The 14,192-nt window shown below is 43.9% G+C and overlaps 1 protein-coding gene across 1 annotated transcript in view; it reads left to right on the forward strand.

Annotated features, from left to right (window-relative positions):
• LOC309564428 (uncharacterized protein) overlaps nucleotides 1-14,192 on the forward strand; it is a gene marked incomplete at its 3' end in the record, with an annotated part of 637,385 nt that overhangs the window by 40,553 nt on the left and 582,640 nt on the right. Inside the window, 5 exon segments of the mRNA XM_082269058.1 lie at nucleotides 5,735-5,852; nucleotides 5,969-6,066; nucleotides 6,144-6,338; nucleotides 6,437-6,572; nucleotides 10,774-11,867. Coding sequence (XP_082125184.1) covers nucleotides 5,735-5,852; nucleotides 5,969-6,066; nucleotides 6,144-6,338; nucleotides 6,437-6,572; nucleotides 10,774-11,867 — 1,641 coding nt within the window.

The raw sequence follows: 14,192 nt of genomic DNA on the forward strand, positions 1-14,192 counted from the left end.
CCCAGACACTAAATCCAAAAAAAGTCATGCTTGCCTCAAAAAATGCCCGATAAATGCCTGCAAGAAAAAATGCAAGGTGTAGAGAAGCCGCCACACTGCTGTATTAATAATTATAAGAAAAATTATATTTTTTTTGGGGGTTCTGGACATGCTACAGAGCTGAAACTTCACAGGTACACTTTTTAGACCCCCCCCCCCCCCAGACACTAAATCCAAAAAAAGTCATGCCTGCCTCAAAAAATGCCCGATAAATGCCTGCAAGAAAAAATGCAAGGTGTAGAGAAGCCGCCACACTGCTGTATTAATAATTACAAGAAAAATTATATTTTTTTGGGGGTTCTGGACATGCTACAGAGCTGAAACTTCACAGGTACACTTTTTTGACCCCCCCCCCCCCAGACACTAAATCCAAAAAAAGTCATGCCTGCCTCAAAAAATGCCTGATAAATGCCTGCAAGAAAAAAAGCCAGGTGGAGAGAAGCCGTATTAATGTTCTAATAAAAATTATAAAAAAAATGATATTTTTGGGGGGGTTTTGGACATGCTACAGAGCTAAAACTTCACAGGTACACTTTTTAGACCCCCCCAGACACTAAATCCAAAAAAAGTCATGCCTGCCTCAAAAAATGCCCGATAAATGCCTGCAAGAAAAAATGCAAGGTGTGGAGAAGCCGCCACACTGCTGTATTAATAATTATAAGAAAAATGATATTTTTTTTGGGGTTCTGGACATGCTACAGAGCTGAAACTTCACAGGTACACTTTTTAGACCCCCCCCCCCCGACACTAAATCCAAAAAAAGTCATGCCTGCCTCAAAAAATGCCCAATAAATGCCTGCAAGAAAAAAAGCCAGGTGGAGAGAAGCCGTATTAACGTTCTAATAAAAATTATAAGAAAAATGATATTTTTGGGGGGGGGTTCTGGACATGCTACAGAGCTAAAACTTCACAGGTACACTTTTTAGACCCCCCCAGACACTAAATCCAAAAAAAAGTCATGCCTGCCTCAAAAAATGCCCGATAAATGCCTGCAAGAAAAAATGCAAGGTGTAGAGAAGCCGCCACACTGCTGTATTAATAATAAGAAAAATTATATTTCTTTTGGGGTTCTGGACATGCTACAGAGCTGAAACTTCACAGGTACACTTTTTTGACCCCCCCCCCCCCCCAGACACTTAATCCAAAAAAAGTCATGCCTGCCTCAAAAAATGCCCGATAAATGCCTGCAAGATAAAAAGGCCAGGTGGAGAGAAGCCGTATTAATGTTCTAATAAAAATTATAAGAAAAATAATCTTTTTGGGGTTCTGGACATGCTACAGAGCTGAAACTTCACAGGTACACCTTTTAGACCCCCCCCCCCCCCAGAAACTAAATCCAAAAAGTCATGCCTGCCTCCAAAAATGCCTGATAAATGCCTGCAAGAAAAAATGCAAGGTGTAGAGAAGCTGCCACACTGCTGTATTAAAAATAATTTTTCTTATAATTATTTTTTTGGGGTTCTGGACATGCTACAGAGCTGAAACTTCACAGGTACACTTTTTTGACACCCCCCCCCCCCACAGACACTAAATCCAAAAAAAGTCATGCCTGCCTCAAAAAATGCCCGATAAATGCCTGCAAGAAAAACGGCCAGGTGCAGAGAAGACATATTCATGTTTTAATAAAAATTATAAGAAAAATGCTCTTTTTATTTGTTCAATACCATTTTTATGGAAAGTCGGATCACAAGTCGTGTAAATTAAGATAAGGAGGCAACTCCCATTGAAGTATATGGGACAAGTCGGATCACAGGTCGCCTCAAAGTAGTACAGGACCCTTTTCTGAAGTCGGAGCGACTTCAGTAGTGCCAATTAAGACGGCACTGATTGATTAACATTGCTTTTGTTAAGTCAAGCGACCTGGGGCGACACAAGTCGCCTCATAAGTCGCCCTAGTGTGAATGGGCTCTTATTATTATGAATATTATTATTATGATTATTATTATAATCATAATAGTAATATTCATTTAAAAAAAAAAAACTATAATGTGAATGCAGTCTTGGGGTATAGGGTCATCGTTCAGTAAAAAATAATAATAATAATAATCATCATCATAATAATTTCATTTTTTAAATATTTTTATAAATATTTAAAATGTGTGATTGCACTGCCTCTAAATCAAGGTAAAAATGACTAAATGGGTGTCAGTGGGGGTAAGAGTGCCCCATCATTGATGTCAGTGGGTGGAATAGTGCCCCATCATTGGTGTCAGTGGGAGGAATAGTGCCCCATCATTGGTGTCAGTGGGAGAAATAGTGCCCCATCATTAGTATCAGTGGGAGGAATAGTGTCCCATCATTGCTATCAGTGGGAGGAATAGTGTCCCATCATTGGTGTAAGTGGGAGGAATAGTGTCCTATCATTGGTATCAGTGGGAGGAATAGTGCCCCATCATTGGTATCAGTGGAAGGAATAGTGCCCCAACATTGGAATCAGTGGGAGGAATAGTGCCCCAACATTGGAATCAGTGGGAGGAATAGTGTCCCATCATTGGTGTAAGTGGGAGGAATAGTGCCCCATCATTGGTATCAGTGGGAGGAATAGTGCCCCATCATTGGTATCAGTGGAAGGAATAGTGCCCCAACATTGGAATCAGTGGGAGGAATAGTGTCCCATTATTGGTGTTAGTGGGAGGAATAGTGTCCCATCATTGGTGTCAGTGGGAGGAATAGTGCCCCATCATTGGTATCAGTGGGAGGAATAGTGCCCCATCATTGGTATCAGTGGGAGGAATAGTTCCCCATTATTGGTGTTAGTGGGAGGAATAGTGTCCCATCATTGGTGTCAGTGGGAGGAATAGTGTCCATCATTGGTGTAAGTGGGAGGAATAGTGCCCCATCATTGGTATCAGTGGGAGGAATAGTGTCCATCATTGGTGTAAGTGGGAGGAATAGTTCCCCATCATTGGTGTCAGTGGGAGGAATAGTTCCCCATCATTGGTGTCAGTGGGAGGAATAGTTCCCCATCATTGGTGTCAGTGGGAGGAATAGTGCCCCATCATTGGTGTCAGTGGGAGGAATAGTGCCCCATCATTGGTGTCAGTGGGAGGAATAGTGCCCCATCATTGGTGTCAGTGGGAGGAATAGTGCCCCATCATTGGTGTCAGTGGGAGGAATAGTGCCCCATCATTGGTATCAGTGAGAGGAATAGTTCCCCATCATTGGTATCAGTGGGAGGAATAGTGCCCCATCATTGGTATCAGTGGGAGGAATAGTGCCCCATCATTGGTGTCAGTGGGAGGAATAGTGTCCCATCATTGGTGTCAGTGGGAGGAATAGTGCCCCATCATTGGTATCAGTGGGAGGAATAGTGTCCATCATTGGTGTAAGTGGGAGGAATAGTGCCCCATCATTGATGTCAGTGGGAGGAATAGTGCCCCATCATTGGTGTCAGTGGGAGGAATAGTTCCCCATCATTGGTGTCAGTGGGAGGAATAGTTCCCCATCATTGGTGTCAGTGGGAGGAATAGTGCCCCATCATTGGTGTCAGTGGGAGGAATAGTGCCCCATCATTGGTGTCAGTGGGAGGAATAGTGCCCCATCATTGGTGTCAGTGGGAGGAATAGTGCCCCATCATTGGTGTCAGTGGGAGGAATAGTGCCCCATCATTGGTATCAGTGGGAGGAATAGTGCCCCATCATTGGTATCAGTGGGAGCAATAGTGCCCCATCATTGGTGTCAGTGGGAGGAATAGTGCCCCATCATTGGTGTCAGTGGGAGGAATAGTGCCCCATCATTGGTATCAGTGGGAGGAATAGTGCCCCATCATTGGTGTCAGTGGGAGGAATAGTGTCCCATCATTGTTGTCAGTGGGGGGTGGGGAATAGTGTCCCATCGTTGGTGTCAGTGGTTTGGAGACCACTGAACTGGATGATCACAGTAGATTTAGGAAGAGAGTTCCCAAGAAAATAAGCAGCGTAAAGAAGTGGTGAGTGAATATTGGAGAAACATGTCAGTGGAAGCAGATAAATGGTTTCAGTTTGGGGTCATGTCCAGAGGGGTTTTACCAGTGGAGGGCCTATGGAAGGCGTAGGAACCTCAGCATGCTGGCCTCCAGGAGTCATTTCTGTGGTTGACAGTCATCTAGTGCCTCATGGGACTTGAAGATCCACAACAGCTGGAGTGCCATGGTTGCCTATCCCTGATCTAGGGCATACTCCAGACACCCTGCTCGTCTACCCTGCTCGTCTACCCTGCTCGTCTACCCTGCTCGTCTACCCTGCTCGTCTACCCTGCTCGTCTACCCTGCTCGTCTACCCTACTCGTCTTCCACCACTGCCATACCCACCCATTATTGATGGTATTTCCCGGCTGTCAAAATAACTGCCAGGACTTGTTCTATATCAAAACAGTGTTTGGAAGCCCTCAGTGAGAAATAAAATGTGACAATATTACTGTTGGAATAAACTTATATAAAAATATATAATAGCCGCGCTCACCAATAAATAAATTAAATTGAGTGAACAACACCACTAACAGTGTAATGCACATACTGTATAACAAATGAATTGATAATGACTTTAACATCAGATGTATATTAATCAAATCAATCTCTATATACCACCAACCAATTAAAAGTGCAAATAAAGTGAATATATGATAAATAACAGAATATATAATAAATAATTAATATAATATAAGTGAATAGGATTATATGTAAACAATACAATAGGTGACTAGTACAATAAACTGCAAGTAAAGTACCAACAGCAATGATAGTGGGCCACAAAGCAGTCCAATTGGCACTGTCCAAGGATTTGGAATATTAGAAGGGTCCTATTTAAGAGCCGGTCCACACTAGCGCGACTTGTCAGCCTGACAAGTCGCGCTCCCTCGCGGTCCATTGACCGCTACAGGACCCGTTCTAATAGGAGCGACACAAGTCAAAAATGGTCCTGTACTACTTTGGGGGCGACCTCGGAGCGACTTGCATAGACTTCAATTATGTGAAGTCCCTGCAAGTCGCTCCGAAGTCGCGGTGCATGGTAATGCACATGTCGCCCCCGAAGTAGTAAGGAGTCGTGTCGCCTTAGTGTGAACCGACTCTAAACCTCTTGTAATATAAACACCTCCACCATACAACTTGACTACTCGGTGAGTCAAACTTCTTACCAGAGATTGTAGACCCTCAGATTATAAGGGGTCAATAGGAGCCTTTTTGCACAAATGCAAGACAGGGTATGGCAAATATCCACTGAGTGCTTTCAGCCAGGAATGAACCGTCCTCCTTGGAGTCTTAATACCAGGATGCTGGGCTCATGTGTATCACATAGACAGAGAGAGACTCCATGGTGAAGTATGTCAGTATAAACGGTTTATTAAAAGAGTAACACTTACAGTGTAGTAGATTCAAACAGACGATAGTGACAATCAAGCCGAAGTCCCGGGGAAAGCCGCTTCCGCATTCCGGCAATTGCGTTCCGCCCGGAAATGACGTAATGCGATCAGACGACCCAACGCGTTTCGTCAGTGCGTAGCTGACGTTCTCAAGGGTCAATATTACTGTTGCATAGTATTTATTTCATTTATGTGCACAAAGAGGTGACCTCAGTTAACACAAGTTTTCAGATGATGGTACAAAACACCAACAAGGTCATTAAACTGGAGAGGGGAGCGGTGTCGGGAATTGTGGGATGTTATGCAGACAAGGGATGTGTCTGGATGGTGACTGTATCATTGTGTGTGTCAGGTTCCTATAAGGTGTCAGGATGTCGCTGTCTATTTCTCCATGGAGGAGTTGGAGTATTTAGAAGGACACAAGGATCTCTACAAGGACGTCATGATGGAGAATCAGCCGCCCCTCACATCACCGGGTAAGAGGAGACTTTATTGTAAAGGAGAGAGCAGTACGGAGGCTCCACCTAGATCCCCCATCATCTGATAAACACATAGAAACAATGTATTCAGTCAGTGTGTGTGTTTCCTACAGATGGATCCAGTAATGGGAACCCACCAGAGAGATGTCCCCGTCCTCTGTATTCCCGGGATTCCACACAGGAAGATCAGGAGATGCTTCACCATGATCAGGTAGAATATGAACAATGATCGGTAGATATTATTTATACACAAGAATGTTTGTTACAATAAATGCCTTCTGTATTCAGGGTGAGAACCTCGGGTTTAGTAAGATTGTCATTAAAGAAGAATTTAAAAATGAGGATGAGGAGTATGGTGTGATGAAAGACACTTCTGAAGGACACAATGATCTGGAGCCACCCAGCGACCCAAACCGACCAGATAGAAGTCCCAGAACTCTGGATTCCCCACAGGAGGATCACACCGTCCTTGAGTACGATCAGGTAGGTGGAATTGACCTCTAAATCTCTTCTAAGACATGAAACCTCCTTCGGTCTAATGTCTTGTTCCTTTTTCGTAAATGTGTTTTTTTGGGGTTTAGGATGAAGAACTCCAACACATCAAAGTTGAGATTAAAGAGGAAGTGGAGGAGGTATTGGTGGGTGAAGACCAGCCTGAGGAGGAGGAGGAGATGAATACGAGTAAACAAGGTGGATCTTCCATATATATTGACACAAGTAAGTAATAAACACTAAATGAAGAAGTTCACATTTTTTATTTTACTTCTAGTTGTATAAAGTACACTGCTCAAAAAAATGAAGGGAACACTTTTTTAATCAGAGTATAGCATCAAGTCAATTAAACTCCTGGGATATTGTTCTGGTCAGTTAAGTAGCAGAGGGGGTTGTTAATAAGTTTCAGCTGCTTTGGCGTTAATTAAATTAACAGGTGCACTAGATGGGCAACAATTAGATGACTCCCCCAAAACAGGAATGATTTTACAGGTGGAGGCCACTGACATTTTCCCTACTCATCTTTTCTGACTGTTTTTCACTAGTTTTGCATTTGGCTGGGGTCAGTGTCACTACTGGTAGCATGAGGCCATACCTGGACCCTATAGACCAGGGCTTTTCAAACTATGGCCCTCCAGTTGTTCAGGAACTACAATTCCCATCATGCCTAGTCATGTCTGTGAATGTCAGAGTTTTACAATGCCTCATGGGATGGGTAGTTCCGCAACAGCTGGAGGGTCGTAGTTTGAGGATCCCTGCTATAGAGGTTTCACAGGCAGTCCAACTCCTCCAGGATGGCCCATCAATATGTCCCATTGCCAGAAGGTTTGCTGTGTCTCCCAGCACAGTCTCAGGAGCATGGAGGAGATTCCAGGAGACAGGCAGTTACTCTAGGAGGGCTGGACAGGGCCATAGAAGGTCCTTAACCCATCAGCAGGACCGGTATCTGCTCCTTTGTGCAAGGAGGAACAGGATGAGCCCTGCCAGAGCCCTACAAAATGACCTCCAGCAGGACACTGGTGTGAATGTCTCTGACCAAACCAGCAGAAACAGACTTCATGAGGGTGGCCTGAGGGCCTGACATCCTCTAGTGGGCTCTGTGCTCACTGCCCGGCACTGTGGAGCTCGATTGGCATTTGCCGTTGAACACCAGAATTGGCAGCTCCACCACTGGCACCCTGTGCTTTTCACAGATGAGAGCAGAGTTCACCCTGAGCACATGTGACAGACGTGAAAGGGTCTGGAGAAGCCGTGGAGAACATTATGCTGCCTGTAACATCGTTCAGCATGACCGGTTGGGTGGTGGGTCAGTGATGGTCTGGGGAGGCGTCTCCATGGAGGGACACACAGACCTCTACAAGCTAGACAATGGCACCCTGACTGCCATTAGGTATCGGGAAGAAATCCTTGGACCCATTGTCAGACCCTATGCTGGTGCAGTGGGTCCTGGGTTCCTCCTGGTGCACAACAATGCCCGGCCTCATATGGTGAGAGTATGCAGCCAGTTCCTGGAGGATGAAGGAATTGATACCATTGAATGGCCCCCACACTCACCTGACCTGAATGCAATAGAACATCTCTGGGACATTCTGTTTCGGTCCATCCGATGCCGCCAGGTTGCACCTCAGTCTGTTCAGGAGCTCAGTGATGCCCTGGTCCAGATCTGGGAGGAAATACCCCAGGACACCATCAGTCATCTCATTAGGATCATGCCCCGACGTTGTCAGGCATGCATACAAGCACGTGGGGGGCCATACACACTACTGAGGACCATTCTGAGTTGCTGCAATGACATTTCACCAAAATAAATTACCCTTTTGCTTTTATTTTTTTCACTTTGATTTTTTGGGGTGTCTTTGAATTCAGCCCTCTGTAGGGTGATAATTTTAATTTCAATCGGACAATGTGGCATCCTTTCCTTCCTAACACAACCCCGTCCATACCAGTATAGATCCGAACACATTACCCAGTCCATACCAGTATAGATCCTAACACATTACCCAGTCCATACCAGTATAGGTCCTAACACATTACCCAGTCCATACCAGTATAGATCCTAACCCATTACCCAGTCCATACCAGTATAGATCCTAACCCATTACCCAGTCCATACCAGTATAGATCCAAACACATTACCCAGTCCATACCAGTATAGATTCTAACACATTACCCAGTCCATACCAGTATAGATATCCAGCATTATATTTTTCCCCCATTGAGATCTGATGTGTTTTCAAAGTGTTCCTTTCATTTTTTTTGAGCTAGCGTATTTATTTACTGTACATTCTTTTATGGGTTGAAAAAAAATGCTAAACCCTCAGTTGATCCAGAAAACCCACATAGGGCTCAGTCCAATTTTATCCGCAATGGATAAGAGTTCTATCTCTGGTTATTCGTACTTCATTAAGTTGTCTTTTTTTCATATAAATTTTGCAGCCTTTTTTATTATATATATATATATATATATATATATATATATATATATATATATATATATATATATATATATATATATATATACATATATTATATCTCTGCCAAAATTTATATGAAAAATACATTAAATAATGTATTTAGAAACCATCCAGTCACTTTTTGCAGGAATGCACTGAGATAGAACCATTTCCATTGAAGAAGAAGAATTTTCATGGCTCTTCCAGCAAAGATCCCTTTCTGTATACTGAATATACTTTCTGTATACTGATAAACCTTTTTTTTCCCTCAAATTAAGCAAAGGCTGTGCTGTCCTTGTTTTAAGATAGGGATTTTCACGTCCTTTAGTAAAGGATAAGATTGATAAACCCTAACTGCTGACAGTAAGAACGTCATCAATGTATCTACCCCACCAACCACGATTTATCTCTGTTCTTCAATGGAACGTCATGATCCCAACAAATTAGATACTGTACACCATATGAAAGGTCCCTCTCCATTCCTCAATATAACGTCATGTTCCCAACAAATGAGGAGGAGATACTGTACACCATATGAAAGGTCCATCTCCATTCCTCAATATAACGTCATGTTCCCAACAAATGAGGTGGATATACTGTACGCTATATTAAAGGTCCATCTCCATTCTTTAATATAACGTCATGATCCCAACAAATGAGGAGGAGATACTGTACACCATATGAAAGGTCCCTCTCCATTCCTCAATATAACGTCATGTTCCCAACAAATGAGGAGGAGCTACTGTACACCATATGAAAGGTCCATCTCCATTCCTCAATATAACATCATGTTCCCAACAAATGAGGAGGAGATACTGTACACCATATGAAAGGTCCATCTCCATTCCTCAATATAACGTCATGTTCCCAACAAATGAGGAGGAGATACTGTACACCATATGAAAGGTCCCTCTCCATTCCTCAATACGACGTCATGTTCCCAACAAATGAGGAGATACTGTTATGGGAGAGGTAACCTCAGAGACCACTGTGAGGGGGGTATCATGTCTTAACAACATGGCCGATAATTTACCGTTTTTGTCCCCTTGTTCAAAAATTTGTTGTTTGTTGTACTCTTAGTAGTCTGCAATAAATCAAAATGAACGGCAGAAGGGTCGAAATTATACGAAAGGTCCATCTCCATTCCTCAATATAACGTCATATATTACCAACAAATGAGGAGATACTTGTACCATATGAAAGGTCCATCCCTGGTCCTCATTGTCATGTTCCCAACAAATGAGGAGGAGATACTGTACATCATATGAAAGGTCCATCTCCATTCCCCAATATAATGTCATGTTCCCAACAAATGAGGAGGAGATACAGTACACCATATGAAAGATCCATCTCTATTCCTCAATGTAACGTCATGTTCCCAACAAATGAGGAGGAGATACTGTACACCATATGAAAGGTCCCTCTCCATTCCTCAATATAACGTCATGTTCCCAACAAATGAGGAGGAGATACTGTACACCATGAAAGGTCCATCTCCATTCCCCAATATAACGTCATGTTCCCAACAAATGAGGAGGAGATACTGTACACCATATGAAAGGTCCATCTCCATTCCTCAATATAACGTCATGTTCCCAACAAATGAGGAGGAGATACTGTACACCATATGAAAGGTCCATCTCCATTCCTCAATATAACGTCATGTTCCCAACAAATGAGGAGGAGATACTGTACACCATATGAAAGGTCCATCTCCATTCCTCAATATAACGTCATGTTCCCAACAAATGAGGAGGAGATACTGTACACCATATGAAAGGTCCATCTCCATTCTTTAGCATGTTCGTGTTTGTTTCCTTTATCCGGCTTGTGTTTATATTTTGGTGAACATGGCAATTCAATGCCAGAGCTCTGGGAAACTGTTGAGTTTTATACCAACAGATATGGCTTCTGAATGCAATGGCAGAAGAATACTCATAACATTTTATTTCAATGTTTTATTTTTCCCCCAGGAGGACGCTATTCCTGGAATACCTCTGAGGGACATCTTACCTTATCTCCAGCAGTAAATCGCAGTACTCCAGCTCAGGGTGGGAATAAATCTTCAAACCCCCAAGGAGCTAACGCAGGAGGGAGTTCATTCTCATGTTCCGTGTGTGGGAAAGTTTTTGCTGACAAAAAAGCGCTTCTTAGACATGAGAAAAATCACACAGACGAGCGTCCTTTCCCATGTTCAGAGTGTGGGAAATGTTTCAGTAAAAAAAAAGTGCTACTTATACACCAGAGAATTCACACAGGTGAACGACCTTTCTCATGTTCAGAGTGTGGGAAATGTTTTATTGAGAAAGGAAAACTACTCATACACCAGAGAACTCACACGGGTGAGCGTCCCTATTCATGCTCAGAGTGCGGGAAATCTTTTGGTGAGAAAAGAACACTTCTTACACACCAGAGAAGTCACACGGGCGAGCGTCCTTATCCATGTCTAGAGTGTGGAAAAAGTTTTATTCAGACAGCAGACCTTCGTAAACATGAGAGAATTCACACAGGTGAGCGTCCCTATCCATGTTCAGAGTGCGGGAAAACTTTCATGCATAAAGGAGACCTTGTTAAGCACCAGAGAATTCACACCGGTGAGCGTCCCTTTGCATGTACGGTGTGCGGGAAATGTTTCAATTTAAAAAATTCACTTCTCAAACACCAGAGAACTCACACCGGTGAGCGTCCTTATACTTGTAAAGAGTGCGGAAAAAGTTTCACTGAGATAAGCGTACTTCGTACACATGAAAGGATTCACACAGGTGAGCGTTCCTATGCATGCCCAGATTGCGGGAAATGTTTTATTCACAAGAGATACCTTCTTACACATCAGAGAATGCACACAGGCGAGCGCCCTTTTTCATGTACGGAGTGCGGGAAACGTTTCTTTCAGAAAGGAGACCTTCTTAAACACCACAGAACTCACACAGGTGAGCGTCCCTATTCATGTTCAGAGTGCGGGAAATCTTATACAGAAAAATCAAAGCTTAATTTACACCAGAGAACTCACACAGGGGAGCGCCCTTTTTCGTGTTCTGAGTGCGGGAAAAGTTTCACTGAGAAAAGCGTACTTCTGTCACATATGAGAACTCACACGGGTGAGCGGCCTTTCTCATGTGCAGAGTGTGGGAAATGTTTTACCTGCAGGAAAGCACTTGTTCAACATGAGAAAGTTCACTCAAAATAAGTCCTTTTTCAAGTTCAGGCTGTGAGAGACATTTCCCCGATAAAGGAAACCTTCTAAGATGCCAAACAACTCGCACTTTTAGGAGCTCTTTTGTCATGTTGGAGTGCGGGAAATGTTTTATGCTAATTGGATATCTGATTATACATCAGCTTATATGCACCTGCTGTTGACAAGTATACGATGTCCTCAAACAGGTGGATTTTTATCACCCGTAGATAGTTTTAAGCCACCTACACTGGGATTTCTCATTATGCTTTTGGATTCTTCATGCTATCAATACAAATCTGGCAAAGCCGGGGGGGGGGGGGGGGATCTCCCCTATAATGGAAATTGGGGTACATAGCCAGGACCCTCATGGTGGTTGGTTTACATATACAGGACCATGATGGGTGTTTAGTGCACATAGCCAGGCCATCATGGTGCTTGGTGTACATAGCCAGGACCATCATGGTGGTTGGTGTATGTATACAGGACCATGATGGTGGTTAGTACACATAGCCCGGACCATTATGATGGTTGGCGCACATAGCCAGGACCATTATGGTGGTTGGCGCACATAGCCAGGACCATTATGGTGGTTGGTGCACATAGCCAGGACCATTATGGTGGTTGGCGCACATAGCCAGGACCATTATGGTGGTTGGCGCACATAGCTAGGACCATCATGGTGGTTGGCGCACATAGCTGGAACTATCATGGCGGTTGGCGCACAAAGCCGGGACCATCATGGCGGTTGGCGCACAAAGGCCGGACCATCATGGCGGTTGGCGCACAAAGCCGTGACCATCATGGTGGTTGGCGCACAAAGCCGGACCATGTCGGTTGGTGCACAAAGCCGGCACCATCATGGCGGTTGGCGCACAAAGCCGGCACCATCATGGCGGTTGGTGCACATAGCCGTGACCATCATGGCGGTTGGCGCACATAGCCGTGACCATCATGGCGGTTGGCGCACATAGCCGTGACCATCATGGCTGTTGGCGCACATAGCCGTGACCATCATGGCGGTTGGCGCACATAGCCGTGACCATCATGGCGGTTGGCGCACAAAGCCGTGACCATCATGGCGGTTGGCGCACAAAGCCGTGACCATCATGGCGGTTGGCGCACAAAGCCGTGACCATCATGGCGGTTGGCGCACATACCTGGGACCATCATGGTGGTTGGCGCACAAAGCCGGGACCATGTCGGTTGGCGCACAAAGCCGGGACCATCATGGCGGTTGGCGCACATATTAAGGAAAATGAGAAATTAACCAGGGAAATTTGTAGCTTCAGGAGCCACACATTCTTTCGGGGAAAAGGTAGGAACTGATCAAAACCTTTTATGGGTGTAGGTTGATAGGGATAGGCCTCCAGGTAATAAATATGGTCCTCCAAACCAACAGTGCCGACTTGGCTCCACACTCACACAAATGGTACCATAGAACTAAACTATGGTAAAACATGGCCAATTTCTGCATTATACGGACAATACCCTTGTTGTTGGTTGCTGCACGCCGTTGCTCCTTTGTTGCTTTGCTTAAGAAACTGATTTTTCATTGGCTGATGTAATATCATCAATAAATGTGATGTGTTTTTTTGTTTCAAATATACAAGATATAAAATTTAGATTCAACCTTAGTTGTATTGTATGTTAATTAGTAATTCTGTTTATTTTTTAAATAAACGAGAAGGCTTCACACTCAATCTTCTGTTCTGAGTTTCTTTTCTTACTAATGAGCATATTTCTTTGGTGATAGGAATCTTCTTTATTGATACAAAGTGATCCATTGATGTTGTATTAGTGAGACGGAGAGTCCAGAAAGTCCAGTTTCACATGTGTGTCAGCCGATATTGAAGAAGCCACATAGAATATTCCCATTGCCGCCATCTTGGTTCTGCTCCTCAGGTTCACAGTGATGGGCTCCTTAATTTTACCACCAATATCTTTAGTGATACAGAAGTCGTACGCAACAGTTTCATGTAATCAGTGTGTCTGCTTACATTGGTGTCAGTGAGAGTGGTACACCCCTACATTGGTGATCGATAGAGAAGAGCCCCCCTTACAGTGACTACTGAAGGTCCTCCTTACAATGGTGGTCATTGAAGAATGCCCTCTTTACATTTGTAATCAATTGAGGACGAGTGGAAAGGGGCCCGTTACATTGATGGTGGTGAAGGATCCATTAGATTGATGGTGAGTTGGAGAAGAGCACTTTACACT

Source organism: Pelophylax lessonae, assembly GCF_965119305.1.
Source record: "Pelophylax lessonae genome assembly, chromosome: 9".
Lineage (NCBI taxonomy): Eukaryota > Metazoa > Chordata > Amphibia > Anura > Ranidae > Pelophylax > Pelophylax lessonae.